General features: G+C 39.9%; 1 protein-coding gene across 3 annotated transcripts in view; it reads right to left on the bottom strand.

Moving 5' to 3' along the window:
• Positions 1 to 1,994: 1,994 nt before the first annotated feature.
• The window catches only part of kcnc2 (potassium voltage-gated channel, Shaw-related subfamily, member 2), a 70,427-nt gene continuing 44,864 nt past the window's right edge, over positions 1,995 to 27,557 (bottom strand). The window contains exons 2-5 of one of the 3 annotated variants that reach the window (XM_088348210.1): positions 24,398 to 25,331; positions 20,805 to 20,975; positions 10,255 to 10,342; positions 1,995 to 4,124 (exon numbers count right to left, since the gene is read on the bottom strand). In XM_088348210.1, coding sequence (XP_088204336.1) covers positions 10,281 to 10,342; positions 20,805 to 20,975; positions 24,398 to 25,331 — 1,167 coding nt within the window. In that variant the 3' untranslated portion in view covers positions 1,995 to 4,124; positions 10,255 to 10,280. Of the gene's footprint in view, positions 4,125 to 10,254; positions 10,343 to 15,621; positions 16,409 to 20,804; positions 20,976 to 24,397; positions 25,332 to 27,557 lie in introns of those variants that run through there. The other 2 variants (XM_088348209.1, XM_088348208.1) reach the window with 2 other exon arrangements.

Below are 27,557 nucleotides of genomic sequence, written 5' to 3'. Positions count from 1 at the left end.
ATGTTGAGCTGTTATATTGGTTTCCCTGATGAAAATAAATAATTGAAATGGGTATACATTTGTTTTTTGTTAAGTTGCCTAATAATTATGCACAGTAATAGTCACCTGCACACACAGATATCCTCCTAAAATAGCTAAAACTAAAAAAGCCCCACTCCAACTTCCAAAATATTCAGCTTTGATATTAATGAGACTTTTGGGTTCATTAAGAACATGCTTGTTGTTCAATAATAAAATTAATCCTCAAAAATACAACTTGCCTAATAATTCTGCACTCCCTGTATTTGAATGGAGATACTCGTAGAGAATCTCTGAGTGACTATGAGCAATGTGAGTGGCTCATTGCATTCAACGGCGGGGCTTAACCATTGGTCAATCGCTACGCTACAAAACAACCTATTCCAGAAGTCTCTCTTTGTTGATTTTGCTCCACATTTTTTACAGACTCAGTTTGTGAGATTCGGAAGAATCCATTTTCAGCCGGTGAATCATCCGCTAGTCATCATTTGGTTCATTTGCAGCACAAGTGGGAGACTTTCACAATGACACTTGAATCACACGGGGGTTGAAGTCAAGACTTTCTCATAATTTTTTTGGGGTAATGGAAAAAAAAACGTACTCACTGACATACGCGAATACCGCAAATTCCGGACTATAAGCCGCTACTTTTTTCCCTAACTTTCAACCCTGCGGCTTATTCAGTGATGCGGCCAATTTATGTCATTTTTCTAACCATTAACTGCCCGGATGAAAGTTATATTATTATTATTAAAGCTTTGAAAACTCTCTCGGTGTACCGTCTTTCTTTGTAAATATGTGTAACCCATGTATAATATGTATTTGCAACTTATATTTTTGTCATGTATTTATTTAAGAAACTTATTCTGATATGTTTTGCACGGGTGAACGAAAAATGAGGGGCGGAACAAACGCGGGGTGCCGAGTTTAAGTGGGGACCGCTAAAGGTGAGGGACAGACAAGGAAAGAAGAGGGGGTAATAAGTTGGTTAAAGAGTTATGTGAGTTAATGTGTTCATCTGATATATTTTTCCCACTCTTACCTTTGGAAATATACACTTTTTTCCTTGGATTACTTTCAACGGGACCCGGACTCTGCAGGTCTGCATCAAACCTTAAGCACCGGTATCAATTTCCGTTCATTTTGCCGGCTGTGATTTTTGGACTGTGGACTTTAATGAAGGACATTTAGTTTCAATCGGGGGACTTGAAGTCGGGTTTGGGTTAATTTTGTGTTTGTGTTACATGTTTAAATGTGGGCGCATGCGGCTTATAAACAGGTGCGGTTTGTGTATGTACAAAATCGGTTTTCCTCTTAAAATGTGGTGGGTGCGGCTTATAATCAGGTGCGCTCTATAGTCCGGAATTTACAGTACATGAACACACAGGCCAAGCGATTGTAAATCGAGTGAAAACCATGATGTCGGAATTTCTCCAATTGACTACGTCACAAATACAGTGCCTGGCAAAGGTTTTGCCTCCCCCCTGCAAACTTTTCTGTCATATTGCCACATTTAAAGCTTTCAACTTAGAATTAAAAAACTCAAAATATTTTTTTCAGAATCAGAAAGGAAAAAAATTATGTTATTTTAACAAAAAACCCCAAAAGTAGGCGTTGCAAAAATATTAGCCCAACAGACTCCAGAAGTTCCCAATGTCAGACTAAATGACTACCAATGACAAACAGATTGCACCTTTGTGTCGTTAAGTTTCAGTTTAAATGCAACTACTCCATAATGGTCTCAAAACTTTTGGCCCCAACAAGGAAAAAAACTAATCAGAGAAGCGACCAAGGGGCCCGCGGTGGGACAATCTGTCCATAAGAGAACTGTTAGTTGTATAAAACTGCCTTTTGTGTAAAAGTCACAAGAAGTAAGTCCTTTCTGAAAGAATACCATAAAAAGGCTGGTTTGGCATTTTCAAGAAACCACATAGGAGACACAGTCAGGACCGGAACGGAAACAGGACCCAATTGCGTTACGTTTCTCACGTTTTATTAAAGGAAAGAAAAAGGGCGATCGCTAGGCACAGGAAGCAAGTTGCTCTCATACTCAGTCTGTGATCCGAACACGGAAGTGGATCTTCCGTAGCGAGCGATGGCGGTGTCAAGGACGGAAAAACAGGTCGATAGCCGGGACAGGAGAGCAAAAACGTGGTCGGGAAAGGAGAGTAGATGTGGTCCGGGAACAAAACAGGTCGAAGCCGGGGGACAGACGGGGGCAAAAAAAAGGTGGGAGTCAGGGTCGAAAAGGCTTGCCTAGTGTTAACTGAGGTTCGCAGACGGACTGACAAAAGGGGACATATAGGAGTGGGTTTGAATAGGGACAGAGAGCCAATAAGAGTCCGAGACAGTTGGGCAAAGGTGATTCACATCGGTAATCATGACACAAATAATGTGGAACAAGGGTCTCTGGTCAGATGAGACCAAAATTTTGAATCCAGGGCAGCATGGCGGCGCAGTGGTTAGCGCGTGTGCGGCGCAGTTCTGGGGTCATGAGATCGAACCTCATGTGTGGAGTTTGCATGTTCTTCCCGTGCTTGCGTGGGTTTCCTCCGGGCACTCCGGTTTCCTCCCACATTTCAAAAACATGCATTTCAGGTTAATTGGCCGGTCCAAATTGTCCCTAGGTGCCAATGAGCGAGCGAATTGTCTGTCCCTATGTGCCTTGCGACTGGCTGGCAACCAGTTTAGGGTGTCCCCTGCCCACTGCCCGAAGATAGCCCGGATAGGCTCCAGCAACCCCGCAAACCTACTGAGGATAAGCGGTCCAGATAATGGATGGATGGCTGAATGCACAGCGTAAGGTTTAGCGTATGAGTATCACTACACATCAGCCTGAAAACACCATCCTGACTGTCAAACATGGTGGTGGTAGCATCATACTTTAGGGTTTCTTATCTTCAGCAGAGTCCGATCGGAATATGGATGAAGCCAAAAACAGGGCAATTCTGGCCAACAATCAGTTGGAATCTACAAGAAAACTGAGAAAAGGACACAAGTTCAACTTTCAACAGGAAAATGGTCCTACTCAGTGGAATGGTACAAAACCAACAATATAAAGGTGTTACAATGGTTAAGTCCAGATCCCAAACCGATAGAGCATTTGTTGTCACAGTTGTTTCGTAAATATTTCTGTTTCAAAATGTTCAAAACGCATAGAGACACACACGAAGGTTGAACTCAAAAGGGGCCAATAGTTTTGCAACTTCGAATTGGTCAGCACAATGAAAAAGGTTAAACAAATGTGGTTTTTTTTCCACGATTGTGTCTCACATGTGTCGATTGTGAGGAATATTTCGAGTTTTTTTAAGTTCGAAGTCTGAAATATAGCAATATGCAGGGTTGGGTAGGGTTACTTTAACTTGATTACTTTCAATGACTTTTGGATTACTCCAATACCAAATATGCTAATAAAAGACAATAAGATTACTAAATTTTGTGCAGGCTTGGGGAGTAACGGAATACGTGGAACGGCAAAAATTATGTTTGGATTTATTTTCATTTTGTTCCTGTCGCATTTTATGTTCGTTTTGCCGGCAATCAAAGAAATCAAAGCCAGGAGAGAAAGCTTACCACGTGTTGTGAGTCATCATTTTATTCATATTAAGTTTCTTTAGTCTTGTATTAGCATATTTGGTATTGGAGTCATCCAAAAGTCATTGAAAGTAATCCAGTTCAAGTAACCCTACCCAACCCTGGCTTTGATTTTGAACAAACTATGATTTATTTAGATGGCAAGGAAATCGATAATACAAAGGACATTCAAGTTAGTAATCCAGTTAAAGTAACCCTACCCAACCCTGGCAGTATGTTGGGAGGCCGTTACCCAGGCAACGCAGTGCACTCGGTAAAGAAAAACAAAGTGTCTGGACGAATACACTTATTTCACAGGTTGGGTGCGCTGTTGCCGCTGTTATTTACACAAGTCTCTTGGGAGTGCAGACCCCGTCGGCCGGGGGGATCAAACGCTTGTGGTGGTCCTCGTGGAAAGTTGGCCCCCGAACCCCCGGGGCCCAGCCGGCTCGCCTCCTAATGTCTTTTCCGTCGACTCCTTCCTTGACCGTCCTGTAGGAGGGGCTGGATGGCTTCCGAATGGGATCTTCCCGCTGCAACAGTGTCCTCATATTGTTATACACCGGGATGGTAGTATCAATCAAACAAGTTCTCAACATGCACACTGTTTCCTTTTTTTTTAAATCCATGCACAAGAATGACATTGTGTTTCAGATGGAAGTGATCAATAAATCAAGCGTCAGTAGGAACCTATTTCCTGGAAAAATTCAAGCACTTTTCAAGTACCGGTGTTTTAGTTTTTCCAGTACCTTCAAAGGTGGAAATCCAGTGCTGAGTTTTATGTTGTTGACTTGGATGACTAAAATAAAGTGGCTCTCTTGCTGCTAGCACATTCTTTGTGCTATTTTGAGCTGTTTCTATCTATGATCTGTTTGTGTCATTGGTTGCTGTAAACTGAGATGAATTCTGCCTCGAGAATCCTTGCACTGCTTGGCTACGTCAACACAGGAAGGGCTCTCTATAGCACAGGTGTCAAACAGGCGGCCCGCGGGCCAGATCAGGCCCGCTAAGGGATTGAATCCGGCCCGCGGGACAAGACTCGGAGAAGCGCAAGAGAAAAACAAGCTGCAGGTTGAAATATGTCAACATGATGTTGACAAAGCCAGGTGCCTCTCACAAAGGCACTGTACTTGTATTTATTTCTCTCTCTCTTCCTTTCTCTTCTTTCTTTCTCTTCTTTCTTTTCTTTCTCTTCTTTCTTTTCTTTCTTTTCTTTCTTTTCTTTCTTTTCTTTCTTTTCTTTCTTTTCTTTCTTTCTCTTCTTTCTTTCTCTTCTTTTCTTTCTCTTCTTTCTCTTCTTTCTCTTTCTTTCTCTTCTTTCTTTCTCTCTTTCTCTTCTTTCTCTTCTTTCTTTCTCTTCTTTCTTGTTCTTTGTTTTTTCTTTTCCTTCTCTTCTTTCGCTTCTTTCTTTCTCTTCTTTCTTTTCTTTCTCTTTTTTCTTTTGTTTATCTTCTTTATCTTCTTTCTTTCTCCTTTTTCTTTCTCCTCTTTCTTTCTTTTCTTTCTTTCTCTTCTTTCATTCTTTTCTTTCTTTCTTTCTTTCTTTCTCTTCTTTTCTTTCTCTTCTTTCTCTTCTTTCTCTTTCTTTCTCTTCTTTCTTTCTCTCTTTCTCTTCTCTCTCTTCTTTCTTTCTCTACTTTCTTTCTCTTCTTTCATTCTTTTTTTTCTTTCTTTCTTTCTTTCTCTTCTTTTCTTTCTCTTCTTTCTCTTCTTTCTCTTTCTTTCTCTTCTTTCTTTCTCTCTTTCTCTTCTCTCTCTTCTTTCTTTCTCCACTTTCTTTCTCTTCTTTCTTTCTCTTTGTTTTTTTTTCTCTCTCTTCTTTCTCTTCTTTCTTTCTCTTCTTTCTTTTCTTTCTCTTTTTTCTTTTCTTTATCTTCTTTATCTTCTTTCTTTCTCCTTTTTCTTTCTCTTCTTTCTTTCTTTTCTTTCTTTCTCTTCTTTCATTCTCTTCTTTCTTTCTCTTCTTTCTTCCTCTCTTTCTCTATCTTTTTCTTTTTCTCTTTTTTTTAATTTCTTTTTCTCTTTCTTATTCTCTCTCTTTCTTTCTTTTCTCTTCCCTTCTCTTTAATCTACTAGTCCGGCCCCCAACAGAATTTTTGTTCTATCGTGTGGCCCCCGAGTTAAAATGAGTTTGACACCCCTGCTCTATAGGCTAATAATTAAGTTGAATATGGAAAACAAAACTAAAGACAGTAGTTTATGTATGAAAAGCAAAAAAATCAGCCAAATTTTGACTAATTTTAATATTACAATACAATTTTTCTTTCTTAGAGACTGTTGATCTTTTGCTTTTTGTTCTACTGATTTATTTGATATTTTATGCACATTTTTCAGGGATTTTTTGTCTAATTTGGTTCAAATAGAATTCTAAATAAAGATTTTATTTTTTTTTCGCATTTTTAGGTTTTTTTGTGTTGTTGTTCGGTTCAGTGCACAAATAGTTAAAGATTGTTTGTGTTCTCCACTTTTTTTGTAGATCTCTGAATTTTATTTATATTTCATGCGTTTTTCGGGAATCCCCTGCAAATCGTATGAAATTACGAATTTCAAAATAATTTATGATTGATACTGTATCAATAAAAAAATGAAAAAAAATCTGAGGGAGCGTATGCGAGCCGGTTTTCTAAATAGAGCTGTCCTCTTGGGTGCGACCAGTAGGGGGCGGTGACGCTTCATACGGCAACGTCATAATGACAAGCCACCAGAGTAGGCGTGTCGCCGTCGTTTTCACGTACTTTTTAGAAAATAAAATCTCCAATTATTGTGCGGTCTATAGAGTCAGACTCCCAAGAAACACCGCAACAATCTCAAGCATTTTCAATCACTTTACCCGAAATTCCGAAAAGTTGAAAATAACGTTCAAATTCGAGCATTTTCGAGGATTTCAAGCACCCGTACGAACCCCTGTTTTTAGATTTTTCTTCTATGGGAAAAGCATGGACTGCGAGCCAGTTGCTAGGCAACCCGACGGGCAAAGAATGCCAAGGAACGTGCCGGTCGTGCAGCCGAAAAATGGACGAAATGAGCATTATTTGCATGTACTCTGAGTTTCTAGTTTAAGATTTAGGGTATTTCATATGAGTATTGATGAGTACTTCAATGTTTTGAGTATACGTATTATTCTGAAAGAGCCCTTATCTGTTAATCCTGCCATATGGAGAAATACGTGTATAAATACACAAATACCTTCAATGTATTTATTTATCTATGCATTTTTGTCATTTATTTAGTCTGGTATTTCTTTTGTTGTGTATTTTGTCAAGTATTTTTGTTGTTTGTTTATTTAATCATTTACTATATCGCATATCGTGTATTCTCTTGTGTATTTTTGTCATTTTTTGGTGTGTATTTTGCCATGTATTCTGTAGTGTATTTTGTCTTTTACTTTTTAAATCATGTATTTTGTCGTGTATTTTGTCAAGTATTTTTGTTGTTTGTTTATTTAATCATTTATTTCCTCGCATATTTCGTTGTTTATTTGTTTATTTTGTCATGTATTTCAGTGTGTATTCCCTTGTGTATTTTGTCATTTTTTGGTGTATGTTTTATGTCATGTATTCAGTTGTGTATTTTGGTATTTATTTGTTTATTTTGTCATGTACTCTGTAGTGTATTTTGTCTTACTTTTTTAGTCATGTATTTTGTCGTGTATTTTGTCAAGTATTTTTGTTGTTTGTTTATTTAATCATTTATTTCGTCGCGTATTTCGTTGTTTGTTTGTTTACTTTGTCATGTATTTCAGTGTGTATTCTGTTGTGTATTTTGTCATTTTTTGGTGTGTGTTTTATATCATGTATTCAGTTGTGTATTTTGGTATTTATTTGTTTACTTTGCCATGTATTCTGTAGTGTATTTTGTCTTTTACTTTTTAAATCATGTATTTTGTTGTGTATTTTGTCAAGTATTTTTGTTGTTTGTTTATTTAATCATTTATTTTCTCGCGTATTTCGTTGTTTATTTGTTTATTTTGTCATGTATTTTAGTGTGTATTGTCTTGTGTATTCTGTTGTGTATTTTCTCATTTTTTTGGTGTGTGTTTTATGTCATTTATTTAGTTGTGTATTTTGTTATTTATTTGTTTATTTTGTAATGTCTTCTCTAGTGTATTTAGTCTTTTAGTTTTTTAGTCAAGTATTTTATAGTGTATTTTGTTATTTAGTTATTTGTTTATTTTGTAATGTATTCTCTGGTATATTTTGTCTTTTATATTTAAGTCATGTATTTTGTCAAGTATTTTGTCAAGTATTTTTGTGGTTGTTTATTTAATCATTTATTTTGACGCGTATTTCGTTGTTTATTTGTTTGTTTCGTCATGTATTTCAGCGTGTATTGTCTTGTATATTCTGTAGTGTATTTTGTCTTTAAATTTTTTAGTCATGTATTTATTCGTGTATTTTATCAAGTATTTTTGTTGTTTGTTTATTTAATCATTTATTTTCTCGCGTATTTCGTTGTTTATTTGTTTATTTTGTCATGTATTTCAACGTGTATTGTCTTGTGTATTCTGCTGTGTATTTTGTCATTTTTTGGTGTATGTTTTATGTCATGTATTTAGTTGTGTATTTATTTATTAGTTAATTTTGCCATGTATTCTCTAGTGTATTTTGTCTTTTATATTTTTAGTCATGTATTTTGTAGTGTATTTGGTCAATTATTTTTGTTTTTGTTTATTTAATCATTTATTTTGTCGTGTATTTCGGTATTTATTTTGCCATGTATTCTGTTGTGTATTTTCTCTTTTACTTTTAAAATCATGGATTTTGTCGTGTATTTTGTCAAGTATTTTTGTTTTTGTTTATTTAACCATTTATTTTGACGCGTATTTTGTTGTTTATTTGTTGGTTTATTTTGTCATGTCTTTCGGCGTGTATTGTCTTGTGTATTCTGTTGTGTATTTTGTCACTTTTTGTGTGTGTTTTATGTCATGTACTTAGTTGTGTATTTTGATATTTGTTTATTTTGCCATGTATTCTGTAGTGTATTTTGTCTTTTACTTTTTAAATCATGTATTTTGTCGTGTATTTCGTTGTTTATTTGTTTATTTTGTCATGTATTTCAGCGTGTATTGTCTTGTGTATTCTGTTGTGTATTTTGTCATTTTTTTGTGTATGTTTTATGTCATGTACTTAGTTGTGTATTTTGGTATTTGTTTATTTTGCCATGTATTCCGTAGTGTTATTTGTCTTTTATTTTTTTAGTCATGTATTTTGTCATGTATTTTGTCAAGTATTTCTGTTGTTGTTTATTTAATCATTTATTTTGACGCGTATTTCGTTGTATATTTATTTGTTTATTTTGTCATGTCTTTCAGCGTGTATTGTGTTGTGTATTCGGTTGTTTATTTTGTCATTTTTTGGTGTGTGTTTTATGTCATGTATTCAGTTGTTTATTTTGATATTTATTTGTTTATTTTGCCATGTTTTCTGCTGTGTATTTTGTCTTTTATTTTTTAGTCATGTATTTTGTCGTGTGTTTTGTTGTTTATTTGTTTTTTTATGTTGTCACGTGTTTCAGTGTGTATTGTCTTGTGTATTTTGTCATTTATTGATTTTCGTATTTATTTTGCCATGCATCCGTTGTGTATTTTGTATTTTTGTTGTGTATTTTGTCGTGTATTTCGACGTGTATTTATTGATTTTGTTTTTCATTTATGAACATGCATTTTGTGATTTACTTAATTCCTTAGCCATGTATTCTTTTGTGTATTTTGTCATTTTTATTTCTATTTTGTCGTTTATATAGTCATTTATTCTGTCACGTATTTTTGTTTTGTATTCTGTCACGTATAGTGTTATGTATCTGTTTGTTTACTCGTCATGTATTTTGGCATGTATTTTTGTGTTTATTTTGTCATTTATTGACTTCGTTATTTATTTCTTCCATGCATTTTGTCATTTACTCATCTCAGTATTTATTCTGTCATGTATTCTATCGTGTATTTTGTCGTGTATTTTTATTTTGTTTATCTAGCTATGTGGTTGTCCTGTATTTTGTTGTTTTTTTTTTGGCTTTTTGGCACTACGTATTCTTTTAGTGTTAAACATCAAAATACACAACTAAACACATGACTTAAAACATACACCAAAAAATGACAAAATACAAAACAGAATACACAAGACAATACACGCTGAAATACATGACAAAATAAACAAATAAACGATGAAGTACACGACAAAAACAAAATACCTGACAAAATACACGACAAAATAAATGCCAAACTAAATAAATGACAAAAATGCATAAATAAATAAACACATTGTAGGTATTTGTTTATATACCTAAGACTTATAACATTGGTAAAATGGCGGCGCCCTCTGTTGGCTGCGGCTGCATCGGCTCGCTACAACGGGTCAGGTGTATCGACATTTCGTTCTGTGTACATTGTTACAAAGAATGACAATACAAAGGAAATTATTATTATTATTATTATTATTATATATACAGATAGTGTTGTAATAAAATCATTAAAAATCTCAAATCACCCAAAACGAAGCTCTATGAACACAGCAACATTATCCCAAAGTAGAATTCTTAAATATTTTAGAAACATGGAAGAAAAAGCATATAGATTTCGGTTTGTCGCCTAGGATTATTGAACGACCTCCATCTTTGAGTGCATGGCGCAAAAACGCTCGGTTCTGTTATGGCCGTGCAGAGGATTACCTTTCTGCGCTGCTTCCCCAAAGCCTTTAAGAGAGAACGCCACTCTCAACTTGGGTGAAACCAGTAAACACCATCTCTTTGCAGTTATCTAAGAGTGAACAACCACAAACATACAGTCGACACAACTTGCATGTGCATATATGCGCCGACGTGTGAAAAGGAACAGCGGATTTCTTGCATATTACTCCTGTATTGGCCAACTTGCACTGGCTCCCAGTCCACTTAAGATGTGACTTTAAGGTTCTCTTATTAACATATGAATGTTTGCACGGACTTGCACCCTCTTATCTCTCTGATTTGATTTCCCTCGGGCCCCGGTGCTATGGAACGCCCTGCCTCCGGAGATAAGATCTGCAACCTCAATGGAAGTTTTTAAATCAAGGCTTAAGACACACTTCTATTCCAAAGCTTATGATTGATGCCAACCTGATATTCTGTATTGTCCTGTCTTTTTCCGACTGCCTGCCTGGTGGTGATACGAAGGAGAAGGACCATTTGAGATGAGTCAGCGGACCAGCGTTTGACCTGATGCATGTGAACGCCTGCATGGACCAGCTGGCAGAGATGGGAAGCTGCGTCGTGGCCGTCATAGACTTTCTGGACTAGTTTACAGGCTGGGGGCTTCGCTGCTGTCATGCACTTTCCGGACAAATTTTCAACATGTTACCTAGTGTTTACTATGTTGGTGTACTGTAATTAGTTGTGATTGCTCCAGCAAGGCACGACTACATTGCCAAGTGCTGTAAGCACAGAGCAATGTAGTTGTCCTTGACGGGGCCCCGGAGACCAAAAAAAGTCCCCATCCAGAATAATGGGTTTTGAGATTCTCCCAGCCCAAGTATTAGCGCAAGCTACCTGTGAACACTGTCGGCAATGCTAACTTCTTCGTGCTAAAAAATTTTGGTAACGGCAATATTTTAACAACTTCATATTTACAAATTATGCTAATGGACTCATGTTAATGAGTTCTGCTAATGGATACATGCTAAAAAGTAATGCTAACGGCTAAATGCTAACTTCTTCATGCTAACATTTTTTGATAATGGCAATATTTTATTACTTCATCAGCGGACTAGCAATTGACCTGAAGCATGTGAACGCCTGCATGGACCAGCTGGCAGAGATGGGAAGCTTGGTAATGGCAATATTTTAACAACTTCATATTTACAAATTATGCTAATGGACTTATGTTAATGAGTTCTGCTAATGGATACATGCTAAAAAGTAATGCTAACGGCTAAATGCTAACTTCTTCATGCTAACATTTTTTGATAATGGCAATATTTTATTACTTCATCAGCGGACCAGCAATTGACCTGAAGCATGTGAACGCCTGCATGGACCAGCTGGCAGAGATGGGAAGCTTGGTAATGGCAATATTTTAACAACTTCATATTTACAAATTATGCTAATGGACTTATGTTAATGAGTTCTGCTAATGGATACATGCTAAAAAGTAATGCTAACGGCTAAATGCTAACTTCTTCATGCTAACATTTTTTGATAATGGCAATATTTTATTACTTCATCAGCGGACCAGCAATTGACCTGAAGCATGTGAACGCCTGCATGGACCAGCTGGCAGAGATGGGAAGCTGCTTCGTGGCTGTCATAGACTTTCTGGACTAGTTTACAGGCTGCTGTCATGCACTTTCCGGACAAATTTTCAACATGTTACCTAGTGTTTACTATGTTGGTGTACTGTAATGCTAAATGTAATTCACCATGGTCATCCTGGAAGGGGAATACCACTTGTGAGGTCCTTTCTCAAGGTTTCTCTTTTTCCTCAGTTGAGGTTTTGAGTTGTTCCTTGCCCGCATGTTGGTTTAAGATCAGGTCATTGTGTCATTGTCATCCTGTGCAGTCCTTTGAGACATTTTTGTGATTAAGGGCTATATAAATAAATTAGACTTGACTTGATTTCTCCATTCTACGCACAAGGCTGGAAATTCACTCAATATCAAATCAATATTTGGTAAAAACACAAATGCCTGGATTTTAGTCTAACGCAATGCTGTCCCGGCCCCCTCGGAAGAAGAAATCCTACCCGCGTCCCCCAAGAAGTCTGTCTCCTTGTACATGGGGTCACTTCAGGGTCCGCTCCACTTCGCATCTAGGCTTCATAGTCATAGTGTGAAGGTTAAATGCAAACAAATTAAAGCCAACCAGAGCGCCACTGCTTCCTAGTGTAGTGGAGGTGCAATTGCACTTGATCTTTAGGACTAATGCAATGTCAATTTGATTTATTTCTTTTCACATTTTTTATTTAATGGAAGAGTCTTTGGTAAGGTTATTAGATTTTATTAAGAGTGTCACGGTTGCCATGGCGCCCAATTGGTCCCTGCCGTTTTGGCGCCAGGTTCAGGTTTTGGGGCGGCAGTAGCTCAGGAGGTAGAGAGCTCGTCTTGGGATCAAGGGATCCCAGTTCGAATCCCGGCTCGTCCGTGTTACATGTCGAAGTGTCCTTGGGTAAGACACTGAACCCCTAATACCCCCAATAAGCAGGTTAGCGTCTTACATGGCTGCAATACAAGCCCGCTATTGGGAAATGTGAAGCGCACTGTAAAGCGCTTTGGGAAGTCATTGACTTGAAAAGCAATATAGAAATGCAGATCATTTCATTTCATTCTGTCACGGTTGCCAGGGCGCCCGATTGGCCCCGCCCATGGACACCAGCTGAAACGCGTTGACAGATTGCTCCCTGACTACTTAAACGCTGTCTCGTGAATCCCCGTTTTTTCCTGTCTTTTTACCCTTGTTTTGCCAAGCCCCGTGAATCCCCGTTTTTGCCCGTGTTTTTGCTCCTGTTTTGTTCTCGCCCCGATCTGTTTGATTTTGACCACTTCCTCCTACCGATCAATCTACTTCCACGACCCCGGATCGAGTGTGCGCTCATTCCTCTTCTCCCCAATAAACTGTGAGTAACGTTACGCGATTGGGTTCTACTTCCCGTTTACTGTTCTGGTACGGGACAAAGTGAGGACAAAAAATGGTTTTCACGATAGACATAAAGTTGTCACTTGGTAAGAAACAGTAAACATAATTATAATCAACTATAAAAAAGTAACAGAATCGATTTATTTTTTTTTTATCAAGGCGGACTCAACAGTGCCTCTGCAGGTCCTAGCCAAGTACTGCAGATCCCTGTGCGAGCTAGCATAAAGCATGTGTCCAGTAATTCCTTTTGACTCACGTGGCGGCACATATATGATCATTTCACGGTGAGCCTGGTGAGGTCCTAACACCCAGCAACAATGGTGGACAAAGTGGAGTACATGCAAAAACATGAGCTGGTGGGACGGATGCTTGCTTGAATGACCGAATTAGCTTGATGGTTTTTGTTTTTTCTTCTAATGGAAGCACATCTTTCTCTTCTCGGTATGGAAGTGGAGAAACAGGTGTCAAAAAAGGCGGCCCGCGGTCCAGATCAGGCCCGCTAAGGGATTGAATCCGGCCCGCGAGACAACACTCAGAGAAGCGCAAGAGAAAAACAAGCTGCAGGTTGAAATATGTCAACTTGATGTTGCCAAAGCCAGGTGCCTCGAACAAAGACACTGTACTTGTATTTATTTCTCTCTCTCTCTTTCTTTTCCACCCTTTTCTTCCACTCTGTCTCTTTCACTCTCTGTGTCTCTTTTTTTCTCTTCCTTTGTTGCTCTTTGTCTCTTTCTCTCTTTGTGTCTTTTATCCTCTTTTGCTCTAACTTCCTTTTTTCCTTTTCTCTCTTTTCTCTTTCTCTCTTCATACCCGTGGCGCTTTCTTTTCTCTTTTCTCTCCATCTGTCTTTCTATTTCTCTTTTCCTTTTCTCTCTTTTCTCTTTCTCTCTTCATACCCGTGGCGCTTTCTTTTCTCTTTTCTCTCCATCTGTCTTTCTATTTCTCTTTGGATTTCTTTCTTTTCCCCCTCTCTCACAACCTCTCTTTTTATCTGTATTGTTTATCATGCTCTCTCTCTCTCTCTCTCTCTTTCTTTTACACCCCTTTTCTCCCCCTCTGTCTCTCTCACTCTCTGTGTCTCTCTTTTTCTCTTCCTTTGTTGCTCTTTGTCTCTATCTCTCTCTGTTTCTTCTAACCTCTTTTGCTCTAACCTTCTTTTTTCCGTTTCTCTCTTTTCTCTTTCTCTCTTCATACCCTTGGCGCTTTCTTTTCTCTTTTCCCTCCTTCTGTCTTTCTATTTCTCTTTGGATTTCTTTCTTCCTCTCCCTTTCTTTTCCCCCCTCTCTCACGACTTCTCTTTTTATCTCTTTTGTTTCTCTCTCTTTCTCTGTCTCTCTCTCTCTCTTTCTTTTCCACCCCTTTTCTCCCACTTTGTCTCTTTCTCTCTCTGTGTCTTTTATCCTCTTTTGCTCTAACTTCCTTTTTTCTTTTTCTCTCTTTTCTCTTTCTCTCGTCATACCCTTGGCGCTTTCTTTTCTCTTTTCTCTCCTTCTGTCCTTCTATTTCTCTTTGGATTTCTTTCTTCCTCTCCCTTTCTTTTCCCCCTCTCTCACAACTTCTCTTTTTATCTCTATTGTTTCTCATGCTCTCTGTCTCTCTCTCTTTCTTTTCCACCCCTTTTCTCCCACTCTGTCTCTTTCACTCTCTGTGTCTCTTCCTTTGTTGCTCTTTGTCTCTTTCTCTCTCGGTGTCTTTTTAACTTATTTTGCTCTATCTTCCTTTTTTCCTTTTCCCTCTTTTCTCTTTCTCTCTTCCTACCCTTGGCGCTTTCTTTTCTCTTTTCTCTCCTTCTGTCTTTCTTTTTCTCTTTTGATTTCTTTCTTCCTCTCCTCTTTCTTTTCCTCTCCCTCATGACTATTTATCTTTTGTTTCTTACGTTCTCTCCCTCTCTCTCTTTTTCTTTCTTTGTCCCGCCCTCTCTTGTTTTCCCTCCCTCTTTCTCTTATTTCTTTATCTCTCTTTTTCTTTCTCTTTAATCCACTAATCCAGAATGTTTGTTCTATGGTGTGGCCCCCCAGTTAAAATGACTTTGACACCCCTGAAGTAGAGCAACATCTCATCCCCCTGATCACACACATATCTACGATGAAATTGAGGGCTACTACTTCGAAAGCTGTCAGTTTTTATTGCAATATGACACTGTCCAATCGGAAGTGGAACTTGAAGGGACACAGAAGGATGATAACCAAGCGCACCCAGACCAGTTTCTGCTACAGGTTTGCAACACAGAGTTGGGTAGGGTTACTTTAACTGGATTACTTTCAATGACTTTTGGATTACTCCCATACCAAATATGCTCATAAAAGACAAAAGAAACTAAATAGGAGTAAAATGATGACTCACGACACGTGGTAAGCTTTCTCTCCTGGCTTTGATCTCGTGTTGTGAGTCATCATTTTATTCCTATTGAGTTTCTTTTGTCTTTTATTAGCATATTTGCTATTGGAGTAATCCAAAAGTAATCAAGATAAAGTAACCCTACCCAACCCTGTTATCAGATTAGCATTGCCGGGTTTCTCATCTCATCTCATCTCATCATCCGTACCGCTTATCCTCATTAGGGTCGCGGGGGGGCTGGAGCCCATCCCAGCCATCTCCGGGCAGTGGGCAGGGGGACACCCTGAACTGGTTGCCAGCCAATCGCAGGGCACACAGGGACAGACAACTCATTCGCTCATTCACACCTAGGGACAATTTGGACCGTCCAATTCACCTGAAATGCATGTCTTTGGAATGTGGGAGGAAACCGGAGTGCCCGGAGGAAACCCACGCAAGCACGGGGAGAACATACAAACTCCGCACAGGATGTCTGGAGCTGGATTTGAACCCACGACAGGTTCCCATGACATGAACTGTGCCGCACAGGCGCTAACCACCGCGCCGCCGTGCTAGCCGGGTTTCTATCTTCATTTAAAAGGATAGGATCAAATGACAAATCGGGCTTAGAACCTTGCCAGTTTGCACAGCAACAAATCAGCATGGTAAAAAGTGGTGTTATATTCTTTTATCGCGGTTCCGCTAGTGACCGGACACGGAGCGGGTGAAGGCGGGGGAACGAAATTGAGGCCGGGTCGAACGTCTCACAGGATGGAGGGAATAGGGGAACGGGAACGCCGGAGCGGGCAGGGTGATCCGTAGGGGGAGCTGACGGGGGACAACCTCAGGGCGTTGGCGCTCATGGCTGCTAGGTTGTTCAAGCTCTGAGATTTCTCATAGCCTACGGATCGGAGTGGAGGTGGAGGCGGTGGGGGTGGTGCGGTATATGGAAACACACAAAGGAAGGCAGGCGGGCAGGCAGGCGGGCAGGCAGGCGGGCAGGCAGGCAGGCGGGCGGGCATCCAAGTCCAGGTCGGGTGAACCATGGCAAGACAGGAGACAGGAGTGAAACAGAGCTTTGGTATGGTGTTCATTGAGTGCATGCACAGGGTAAGACTCAGATATTTTGAAATTCTATATTCAATTTAACCAACTGTACAGTAAAGTCAGTGCTGTCTCAGTGGAGCGTGCGCCAAATGACCTAGTATTCCCTTCCGTGTACTAACCAGGCCAGACCCTGCTTAGCTTTCCATGATCGGGCGTTTTTAGGGTGGTATCATCCTGACTAACCAATCATTGGGACGTTGCATTTATTGATGATACAAGTATATTATATTGGTATATTAGTACATTAAAGAGAGAAAGAGAACAAGAGAGAGAGAGTGAGAGGGAGAAGGACAAAAAGACAGAAAGAAAACGGGAAAGAAAGAGAGAAAAACAGAAAGTAAAGGAACAGAGAGGGAGGGAGAATGAAGAAAGAAAGAAAGAAAGAAAGAAAGAAAGAAAGAAAGAAAGAAAGAAAGAACGAAAGAAAGGGAGGGACAGAGATAGAGAAAGAGAGAAAAGAGAGAGAGAGATAAAAAATAAAAGACAAAATGAAAAAGAAAGATACAGAGAAAGAAAGAAAGAAAGAAAGAAAGAAAGAACGAAAGAACGAAAGAAAGGGAGAGACAGACATAGAGAAAGAGAGAAAAGAGAGAGAGAGATAAAAAATAAAAGACAAAATGAAAAAGAAAGAGACAGAGAAAGAAAAATAAATGACAGAAAGAGAGAGAAAAAGAGAAAAAGAAAGACAGAGAAGAAAAAGGATAAGAAAGACAGAGAAATAAAAGGGGTAAAAAGGAAAAAAAGCAGGACGGAGAGAAAAAGTGAGAAAGAGAGAGAAGAAAACAAGAGAGATCGTCAAAGAGAGAAAAACAGAAAGAAAAATAATGTAGTTTGAGTTGCTTTGCGAATGATGCCTGACTTTGTCCACATCAAGTGGACATATTTGAAACAGCACATTTTTATCCCATGCTTCTCTTTGTGTTGTCTCGTGGGCAGAATTAGAAACCTTGGCGGGCCTAAATTTAGCCCGCAGCCCGCATGTTTTTACCTATGCCTTACATATAATCTCCTTAGACAAAATACGTTCAGGGTTGAGTCCCCTTATGATGAAAACCCACAGAATAAACTGAACATGTAAAACCCCCAGCCAAGCACCCAGAGCAACTCGATTGGGTGAGCGGTCGGGGTGGGCGGATCCCTCCACACATAGCACACTACCCCCTCTCTTTCTTGCCTAGCGCCCTCTGCGGCGGGGAGGATCGCCAGCTATATTCTTACTGCTTGCATTATTTTGTGACATTTTTAACAGAGAGCTCTGCTCGCACCCTGTTATGAAACCATTATTTACGAGAAAAATGACGATCAATGATCTTAAAAAACTGCGGAAGACAAATTTCAAGCGGTATATTTGTTGGTAAGGGACACAGGCTCTAGCATTTTCGTATTTCACAGATTTTATCAAATCATCAAACGTCACACAGTGAAATAAAATTGGCTGAAGAATTAGCTTATACCTGGAGATTAGGTTTGGTGATTTTGTCGAATTTTGTCTTCGGCTTTTCCAAAAAATTGAAATATTTTGCTTTCCTGTGTCTTTGAGTCCAAATGGTTCCCGACCCCTGGCCAACCTGGTTTTCGGAACGTTAGCAATATTTCAGTCGTGGCGCTAAAGACATGCTAACTATTCTTTTGTTGTTAATGATTTCGACATAAACAGATATACTATAGTTATAGGAACACACTTTATTGGATATTTTTAACTTTTTTAACAAATAAAAAAAACAAAAAAAGGATTCAGTCCCTTTACTTTCAGTGCAGCAAACTCAGGTCCGTGAGGATCTCTGAAGGATTCAATGTTGATCTAAATGACTAACGATGATAAATGGAATCCACCTGTGTGGAATCAAGTCTCTGTATAATTGCACTTGCACTGTGATCGTCTCAGAGGTCTGTTTAATGCGCAGAGAGCATCATGAAAAATGAGGAACACACCAGGCAGGTCCGAGATACTGTGGTGGAGAAGTTTAAAGCTGGATTTGGATACAAAAAGATTTCCAAAGCTTAAAACATCCCAAGAAGCACTGTGTAAGCAATAATTTTGAAATGGGAGGAGTATCAGACCACTGCAAATCTAAAAGCAGCACAGCTTATCGCCCTGAACACACCATCCCCACCGTCAAACATGGTGGTGGCAGCATCATGGTTTGGGCCTGCTTTTCTTCAGCAGGGATAGGGAAGATGGTTCAAATTGATGGGAAGATGGATGGAGCCAAATACAGGACCGTTCTGGAAAAAAACCTGATGGAGACTGGGACGAAGATTTGTCTTCCAACGAGACAATGATCCAAAACATAAAGCAAAAGCTAGAATGGAATGGTTCACCAAAAAACATATCAAGATGTTAAAATGGCCAAGTCAAAGTCCAGACCTCAATCCAATTGAGAATCTGTGGAAAGAACTGAAAACTGCTGTTCCATCCAACCTCACTGAGCTGGAGCTGTTTTGCAAGGAGGAATGGGCCAAAATATCAGTCTCTCGATGTGCAAAACTGATAGAGACATACCCCTTTATATTTATATGTTAAAAAAGTTTCAAATATCCAATAAAGTGTGTTTCGCTTCATGATTGTGTCCCACTTATTGTTGATTCTTCACAAGAAATTGCAGTTTTGTATCTTTTTGTGTGAAGTCTGAAATGTGGCAAGAGTTCAAAAAGATAAAGGGGGCCAAATACTTTCGCAAGCCTCTGTTCCGGTGGCAGGTAACGGAGAGACAGCGCTAAAGAGCGAGTGTATCGTATTCCGTGTCGGCTTACGCGGCAGCGCCATCAATTTTCATCCGTCAATTTGTAAACACGTTTAATAACCCCTCTCTCGATGCCGACTCATTGCATCATCCTAATGGTGGTTTTAAATATTGATAGACATCATTCGAAGGCACAGGTGTCAAAGAGGCGGCCCGCGGGCCAGATCTGGCCCGCTAAGGGATTGAATCCGGCCCGCGAGAAAACACTCAGAGAAGCGCAAGAGAAAAACAAGCTGCAGGTTGAAATATGTCGACTTGATGTTGCCAAAGAAAGGTGCCTCGAACAAGGACACTGTACTTGTATCTCTCTCTCTCTCTCTCTCTCTCTCTCTCTCTCTTTTCCACCCCTTTTCTCTCACTCTCTGTGTCTCTCTTTTTCTCTTCCTTTGTTGCTCTTTGTCTCTTTCTCTCTCTGTGTCTTTTATCCTCTTTTGCTCTAACTTTTCTTTTTTCCTCTTTTCTCTTTCTCTCTTCCTACCCTTGGCGCTTTCTTTTCTCCTTTCTCTCCTTCTGTCTTTCTATTTCTCTTTGGATATCTTTTTTCCTCTCCCTTACTTTTCCCCCTCTCTCACGGCTTCTCTTTTTATCTCCTTTGTTTCTCACGCTCTTTCTCTCTCTCTTTTTTTCCACCCCTTTTCTCCCACTCTGTCTCTTTCACTCTCTGTGTCTCTCTTTTTCTCTTCCTTTGTTGCTCTTTGTCTCTTTCTCTCTCTGTGTCTTTTATCCTCTTTTGCTCTAACTTTCTTTTTTCCTCTTTTCTCTTTCTCTCTTCCTACCCTTGGTGCTTTCTTTTCTCCTTTCTCTCCTTCTGTCTTTCCATTTCTCTTTGGATTTCTTTCTTCCTCTGCCTTTCCTTCCCCCTCTCTCACGACATCTCTTTTTATCTCTTTTGTTTCTCACGCTCTCTCTCTCTCTCTCTCTCTCTCTCTCTCTTTCTTTTCCACCCCTTTTCTCCCACTCTGTCTCTTTCACTCTCTTTCACTCTCTGTGTCTCTCTTTTTCTCTTCCTTTGTTGCTCTTTGTCTCTTTCTCTCTCTGTGTCTTTTTAACTTCTTTTGCTCTCACTTCCTTTTTTCCTTTTCTCTCTTTTCTCTTTCTCTCTTCCTACCCTTTGCGCTTTCTTTTCTCTTTTCTCTCCTTCTGTCTTTCTATCTCTCTTTGGATTTCTTTCTTCCTCTCCCTTTCTTTCCCCCTCTCTCACGACTTCTCTTTTTATCTCTTTTGTTTCTCACGCTCTCTCTCTCTCTCTCTCTCTCTCTCTCTTTTTCTTTCTTTGTCCCGCCTTCTCTCCTTTTCCCTCCCTCTTTCTCTTATTTCTTTATCTCTTTTTCTTTCTCTTTAATCTACTAGTCCGGCCCCCGACAGAATGTTTGTTCTATGGTGTGGCCTCTTAGAATCTAAGGGATGGCTTTTAAAATAATTTTGGATCTGAGGATAGGAACGTACCTGTTTTTCTGATGCCGGCGTCTGCGGGACAGTTGTAATCGCTAGCAGCGAGTAGAAAACACGTCCCCCCGCTCCGGCGGTCTTGGTCTCGGGTGCTGGACCTTCGCAAGGGGATTGTGTCCTCCGGAGAGAAGTTCAGGTCTCTGCCGCCACTGCGCTCCGCCGACATTACTGCGAGAAGACGTATGTTTTTGTTTCCGATCCATTTCTAGTGTTCTTGGATTCTAAATGAATGTTCCCTGAGTGTTATAAGATTAAAGAATGTCGTTCATTGGGTTGGAATGATCATCATCAAGTCCATGCCTCAGAGACTGACATAGAAGCCAAAGGTGGGGCAACCTCAGTAGTTGTTTTTTGTGCGGTGTCTTTAGGGTGGTAATGGCTCTAGGGAAGAAACTGTCTCTGAGTCTGTCTGTTTTTGTTTTGTGTGACTAGTAGCGCTTGCCGGAAGGCAGCAGGTCAAAATTGTGGTGGCCTGGGTGAGAAAAGTCCTTGATGATGATTTCTACTCTGCTGAGGGAGCGAGAGCAGGCAATGTCCTCCAGACTGGGCCGAGAGCAACCGACGATTTTCTGGGCTGTTTTGATGACCCTCTGGAGCGTTTTCCTATCTGCCAGCATACCACACCGTAATGCAGTATGGTAGAATGCTCTCCACTGTGGCTTTGTAAAAGGACACCTGCTGTTTTAGATAATTTTTCCTGAGCACTCTCAGGAAATGTAGTCGTTTGACTATAAAGGATTTGGTACAATCAAATACAAATTACATTTAATGCAAAAGATATTCACTGGCTGGGCTGCGGGTCAGGTATTCAGTGTTTATTTTACCTGTGAAAAGTGATGGGTCCCGGGGACTCGCATGCTCAAAAATCTATGGGTCCCAACAGAGATCTATGGCTCCCCAAAATTTTGAGTTATTGCAGTTGAAATTGTAAAATCTGCGACAAGTATATGATATAAATCTATATATTCATTCAGTTTTAATCATCACAGTTTATTGATAATACAAAGCAGTTATCACTTCAAATTTTTCAGTTCATATATTCTTCGCGGTTTGCTGTCCCGCCATTGTTGTAATGCTTTCTCAAGGTCCAATCCATTATTATCCTCCTCATAGCATAACAAGGAGTATAATTGAGTCCATTTTGGCAGAAAAGTCCTTTTCTTGCTAGTATTCTTTTGTTTATTTTCTTTCTTCGAATCGCTCGCTTCAACACACGTGTTTTCCTTGCCTTCTCGTTCTTCTGAAGAATTTCTCCGCCGTTTTTTCGTGCCGGAATTATTGCCGTTGTTACCACTTTCTGTTTCAACTTATTACCGACACTGAAGAAATTTTTTGTTGATTTGCACCTAATACCAACTATTTTTTCGGAGGCATACTTCTCTTTCACTCGACAACCGCCACAACAATGACGTCATCTCGAAGCGACGAGATCTCGTTTGCCGAGATCGGCGCGAGACCAAAACAACAATGGCGGATCTGCCTGACGAAAAGTCTGGAGTGCGGTAAATCTTTGTTTTGAAAAAAATGTAATCGGGTAATAATGACAATTTTGTGTCAAAAAAGTTGCGTCCCGGGTACGCACCTTGATTTGACACTATGCGTCCCCAGCGAAAATGATGCGTCTAGGACGCAGGGACGCGGGAAAACCAGAACACTGACTATTGATATGGTTTCAATTGAATTTCTTTGTCTCTATCAAAGTAACATTGACTGACCATCGCAATGTTTTTTCTTCATTTCTTTTCTTTCTACGATTGTTTCATAATTGTGATCTGATTTGAAATATTAGTGAATAAGCTTTATTTTGGGAACAAGAGATCATTTCTTACTCATGCCATGAGGCTCTTTAGCTCCACCCGGGGCAGTAAAAGCCAACATGAAACCCCACCCCCACATTTGCATTTTATCCTGTTTTTATGACAGTGTGTATTTTCCGTAGCACGATTTAAATACTCTATAGAAAACGTTATATTGGGTATTTTTGTATTCTATATCTTTATTTTATTATTTTATTTTTCAACACAAGGATACTGCGGGAAGTGTGAGTTTCCCTACGGGGATGAATAAAGTATCTATCTATCTATCTATCTATCTATCTATCTATCTATCTATCTATCTATCTATCTCTATTCCTCTCCATCTCTACCTCTATCTTTATCTATCTCTATGTATCTCTATCCATCTCTCTATCTCTCTATCCCTCTATCTCTCTGTCTACCTCTATCTCTATCTATCTCTATCCATCTCTATCTTTATCCCCATCTGTATCTATATCCATCTCTATCCATCTCTATCTCTATCCATCTCTCTATCTCTCTATCACTCTATCTCTCTGTCTACCTCTATCTCTATCTATCTCTTTCTCTATCTCTCTATCTCTATCCATCTCTATCTCTTTATCTATCTCTATCCATCTCTATCATTATCTCTATCACTATCTATCTCTATCTCCATCTCCATCTCTATCTATCTCTATCCATCTCTCTATCTCTCTATCTCTCTATCACTCTATCTCTCTGTCTACCTGTATCTCTATCTATCTCTTTCTCTATCTCTCTATCTCTATCCATCTCTATCTCTTTATCTATCTCTATCCAGCTCTATCTTTATCTCTATCACTATCTATCTCAATCTCTATCCATCTCTATCCATCTCTATCTATCTCTATCTTTGTGTCTACCTCTATATCTGTCTCTTTCTATCTCTATCTCTATCTCTATCTATCTCTTTCTCTATTTATCTATCTATCTCTATCTCACTCCTATCTCTATCTCTATCTCTATCTCTATCTCTATCTCTATCTCTATCCATCTCTATCTATCTCTATCTATCTCTATCTTTGTGTCTACCTCTATATTTATCTATTTCTATCTCTATCTCTATCTATATCTATCTATCTCTTTCTCTATTTATCTATCTATCTCACTCCTATCTCTATCTCTATCTTTATCTCCAACTCTTTCTCTATCCATCTCTCTATCTCTCTATCTCTATCCATCTCTCTATCTTTCTATCTCTATCTCTCTATCTATCTCTATCTCTATCTCTATCTCTCTCTATCTCTATCTATCTCTGTCTCTGTCTCTTCCTCTATCTCTATTCATCCCTCTATCTCTATATCTCTATCTATCTCTCTTTCTCTATATCTATCTCTCTATCTATCTCTATTTCTATCTATCTCTATCTAACTCTAATTATCTCTATCCCTCTCTATCCATCTCTATCTATCTATCTACCAGTTTTTCACTGTTCTTTACAAATAACCTCAATAGCCGAGGCGGCTCTTTTATATAAAAACTCCACTGATCACCACTTTATTAGGCCCGACAAAAAAGGGCATTTTGTCTGTCTTTTGTCAGCAAAACCGACCTAGGTGATGGTCTCATACCGTCTATACTCAAGCTAGGTAGTGAATATAAAGCTGAACTATTTACAAACAGGCTTCTCGCAATTTGTCATAAATTGGTTCAGTTCAAAGAGAATAACCGGTAAATTACCAGTTAGCGGAGCCTCTCAAGATGAATGACTTTCCATTTCAAGAACATTGCGAATGGAGATGTCCTAAGACTTGTACTTGAGAGCACTCTTACCTGAGCGGTTGCGTTCAAGTACCCTTCCCCCTTTGACCGGACACAAGTCGCCTTGAGTGCTGTTGCAGCAAGCGCTGAGATCAGTTTTGTAGTAGGTGGGGGTCCCTCCCGGTACTGTCTGAGGAATATGTTTCTTACGCTTCTTGGGGAGTTTCTGCTTGGCCATCGCCAGAGAGTAGTACATCCCAAAGTTATTGACGATCACAGGAACAGGCATGGCTATCGTAAGCACTCCCGCCAAAGCGCAAAGAGCGCCCACTACCATTCCAGACCACGTCTTTGGATACATGTCACCGTACCCCAGCGTGGTCATGGTCACCACCGCCCACCAGAAGCCAATGGGAATGTTTTTAAACTTGGTGTGGAGACTGGCGGTAGGATCGTTGGGTTTTGCGCCGATGCGTTCGGCGTAATAGATCATGGTGGCGAATATCAACACTCCCAATGCCAGGAAGATGATCAGCAGCAGGAATTCATTGGTGCTAGCCCGTAGCGTATGGCCCAAGACCCGAAGCCCCACAAAGTGACGGGTCAGCTTGAAGATGCGCAGGATACGGACAAAACGCACCACCCTGAGGAACCCCAACACGTCCTTTGCCGCTTTGGAGGAAAGACCGCTCAGACCGACTTCCAAGTAGAAAGGAAGGATGGCCACGAAGTCGATGATGTTGAGCAGACTCTTGACGAACTCCAACTTGACGGGGCAGAAGGTCACCCGCACGAGGAACTCGATGGTGAACCAGAAAACGCAGACGCCTTCCACGTACGTGAGAGCCGGGTCGGTCTCGATCTCGTACTGAGGCCCCGGGTCCGGCAAACTGCTGTTCCGCGTCGTCTCCGTCTTGTTGATGATGGTGTGGAAGGCCTCGTGGGTCTCCAAGCAGAAGGTGGTGATGGAAACCAGGATGAAGAACAAAGACGCAAAGGCGATAAACTGCAGGGGAAGAGAGAGACACAACTTACTAAGCTTGACTATGAATTTTGGATTGACTTGGAATGGCTTAGCCTCCTTGCAAAATCAATATGAATCAATAACCCTTGAGCGAGAGAGTAAACACAGACGCGTTTAATTAACTGGCTTGAATTTAAATTCCCTCCAGAGTAAGATGCAATCTATTAGCGGGTAAAGAAAAACAAGCATGGACTTGTCCCTGAGTGGAAATATGTAAAACACAATCAATTAATGTTAGTCCAAAAGGATTTTATACATTTGACTATTGGCTATTTTTGGGGGGCTAAAGTAACCAATGATCTCCTTTTAGCAATAGATTCCGGTGCCTCATCAATGTTACTGCTGCTGGATCTCAGCGCTGCTTTCGATACTCTCGACCACAACATATTATTGGTTCGTCTAGAACAGGGGTGTCAATCTCATTTGAACTCGGGGGCCACACCATAGAACAAACACTCTGTCGGGGGCCGGACTAGTAGATTAAAGAGAAAGAAAAAGAGAGATAAAGAAATAAGAGATAGAGGGAGGGAAAAGGAGAGAGGGAGGGACAAAGAAAGAAAAAGAGAGAGGGAGAGATAAAAAAGAGATAAAAAGAGATGTCATGAGAGAGGGGGAAAGAAAGGGAGAGGAAGGAAGAAATCCAAAGAGAAATAGAAAGACAGAAGGAGAGAAAAGAGAAAAGAAAGCGCGAAGGGTAGGAAGAGGGAAAGAGAAAAGAGAGAAAGGGAAAAAAGGAAGTTAGAGCAAAAGAGGTTAAAAGACACAGAGAGAAAAAGAGACAAAGAGCAACAAAGCAGGAGAAAAAGACAAACACAGAGAGTGAAAAAGACCGAGTGGGAGAAAAGGGGTGGAAAAGAAAGAGAGAGAGAGAGAGAGAGCGTGAGAAACAAAAGAGATAAAAAGAGATGTCGTGAGAGAGGGGGAAAGAAAAGGAGCGGAAGAATGAAATCCAAAGACAAATAGAAAGACAGAAGGAGAGAAAAGTAAGTGCAAAGGGTAGGAAGAGAGAAAGATAAAAGAGAGAAAAGGAAAAAAGGAAGTTAGAGGAAAAGAAGTTAAAAAGACACAGAGAGAAAGAGACAAAGAGCAACAAAGGAAGAGAAAAAGAGAGACACAGAGAGTGAGAGAAAAGGGGTGGAAAAGAGAGAGAGAGAGAGAGAGAGAGAGAGATACAAGTACAGTGTCCTTGTTCGAGGCACCTTTCTTTGGCAACATCAAGTTGACATATTTCAACCTGCAGCTTGTTTTTCTCTTGCGCTTCTCTGAGTGTTGTCTCGCGGGCCGGATTCAATCCCTTAGCGGGCCTGATCTGGCCCGCGGGCCGCCTCTTTGACACCTGTGGTCTAGAACGCATTGGTATCTCAGGAACTGTACTCCCGTGGTTTAGGTCCTACCTGTCAGACCGAATGCAATGTGTTAACTATGGCAATCTGACCTCTAAACAATCTAATGTCCCCTGTGGTGTTCCTCAAGGCTCTGTACTTGGCCCCCTTCTTTTTGGCATTATATGATCCCGCTTGGTGACATTATCCGCAAGTATAATATTAGTTTCCATTGCTATGCAGATGACACTCTACTGTATGTGCCACTGGAAAAAACTGGACATTTAAGTTGTAGAAATCTGGAGGCTTGCCTTACTGAGATTCAAAGATGGATGTCACTTAATTTTTTACGCCTTAACCCAGAAAAAACTGAAATGTTGATTATTGGTCCAGCTCACTGTCGTGAGTTGTTTTCAAACACTACCCTGAACCTAGACAAATGTAATATCACCCATAGTGACTCGGTCAAAAATCTAGGTGTTATATTGGATCCTAATCTGTCGTTTCAATTACACGGGAAAAATATTTATAAGGGTGGATTACCACATGTGAGGTCCTTTCTCAAGGTTTCTCTTTTTTACTCACACTGAGGTTTTTGAGTTGTTCCTTGCCCGCATGCTGGTTTAAGATCAGGTCATTGTGTAATTTTGTAATTGTAATCCTTTGCAGTCCTTTGAGACATTTTTGTGATTAAGGGCGTCATAAATAAATGTGACTTGACTTGAAGGATTTTATACATAGAATAGAATAGAACATACCTTTCTTGTCATTGTTACAAAATGGGTTAACATATTGTGACAACGAAATTGGGCATGACACTCCAGTTTCGCACATTCACAGTGAGGTAAAGAAACCCAGAAGATAAGGAACAGAGAAGATAAGGTTA

The sequence above is a fragment of the Urocampus carinirostris genome, chromosome 11 (genome assembly GCF_059441175.1).
Source record: "Urocampus carinirostris isolate Australia breed hairy pipefish chromosome 11, RoL_Ucar_1.0, whole genome shotgun sequence".
Taxonomy (NCBI): domain Eukaryota; kingdom Metazoa; phylum Chordata; class Actinopteri; order Syngnathiformes; family Syngnathidae; genus Urocampus; species Urocampus carinirostris.
Note: the sequence above shows the minus strand (reverse complement) of the source record. Positions and strands in the feature narration are given on the sequence as shown.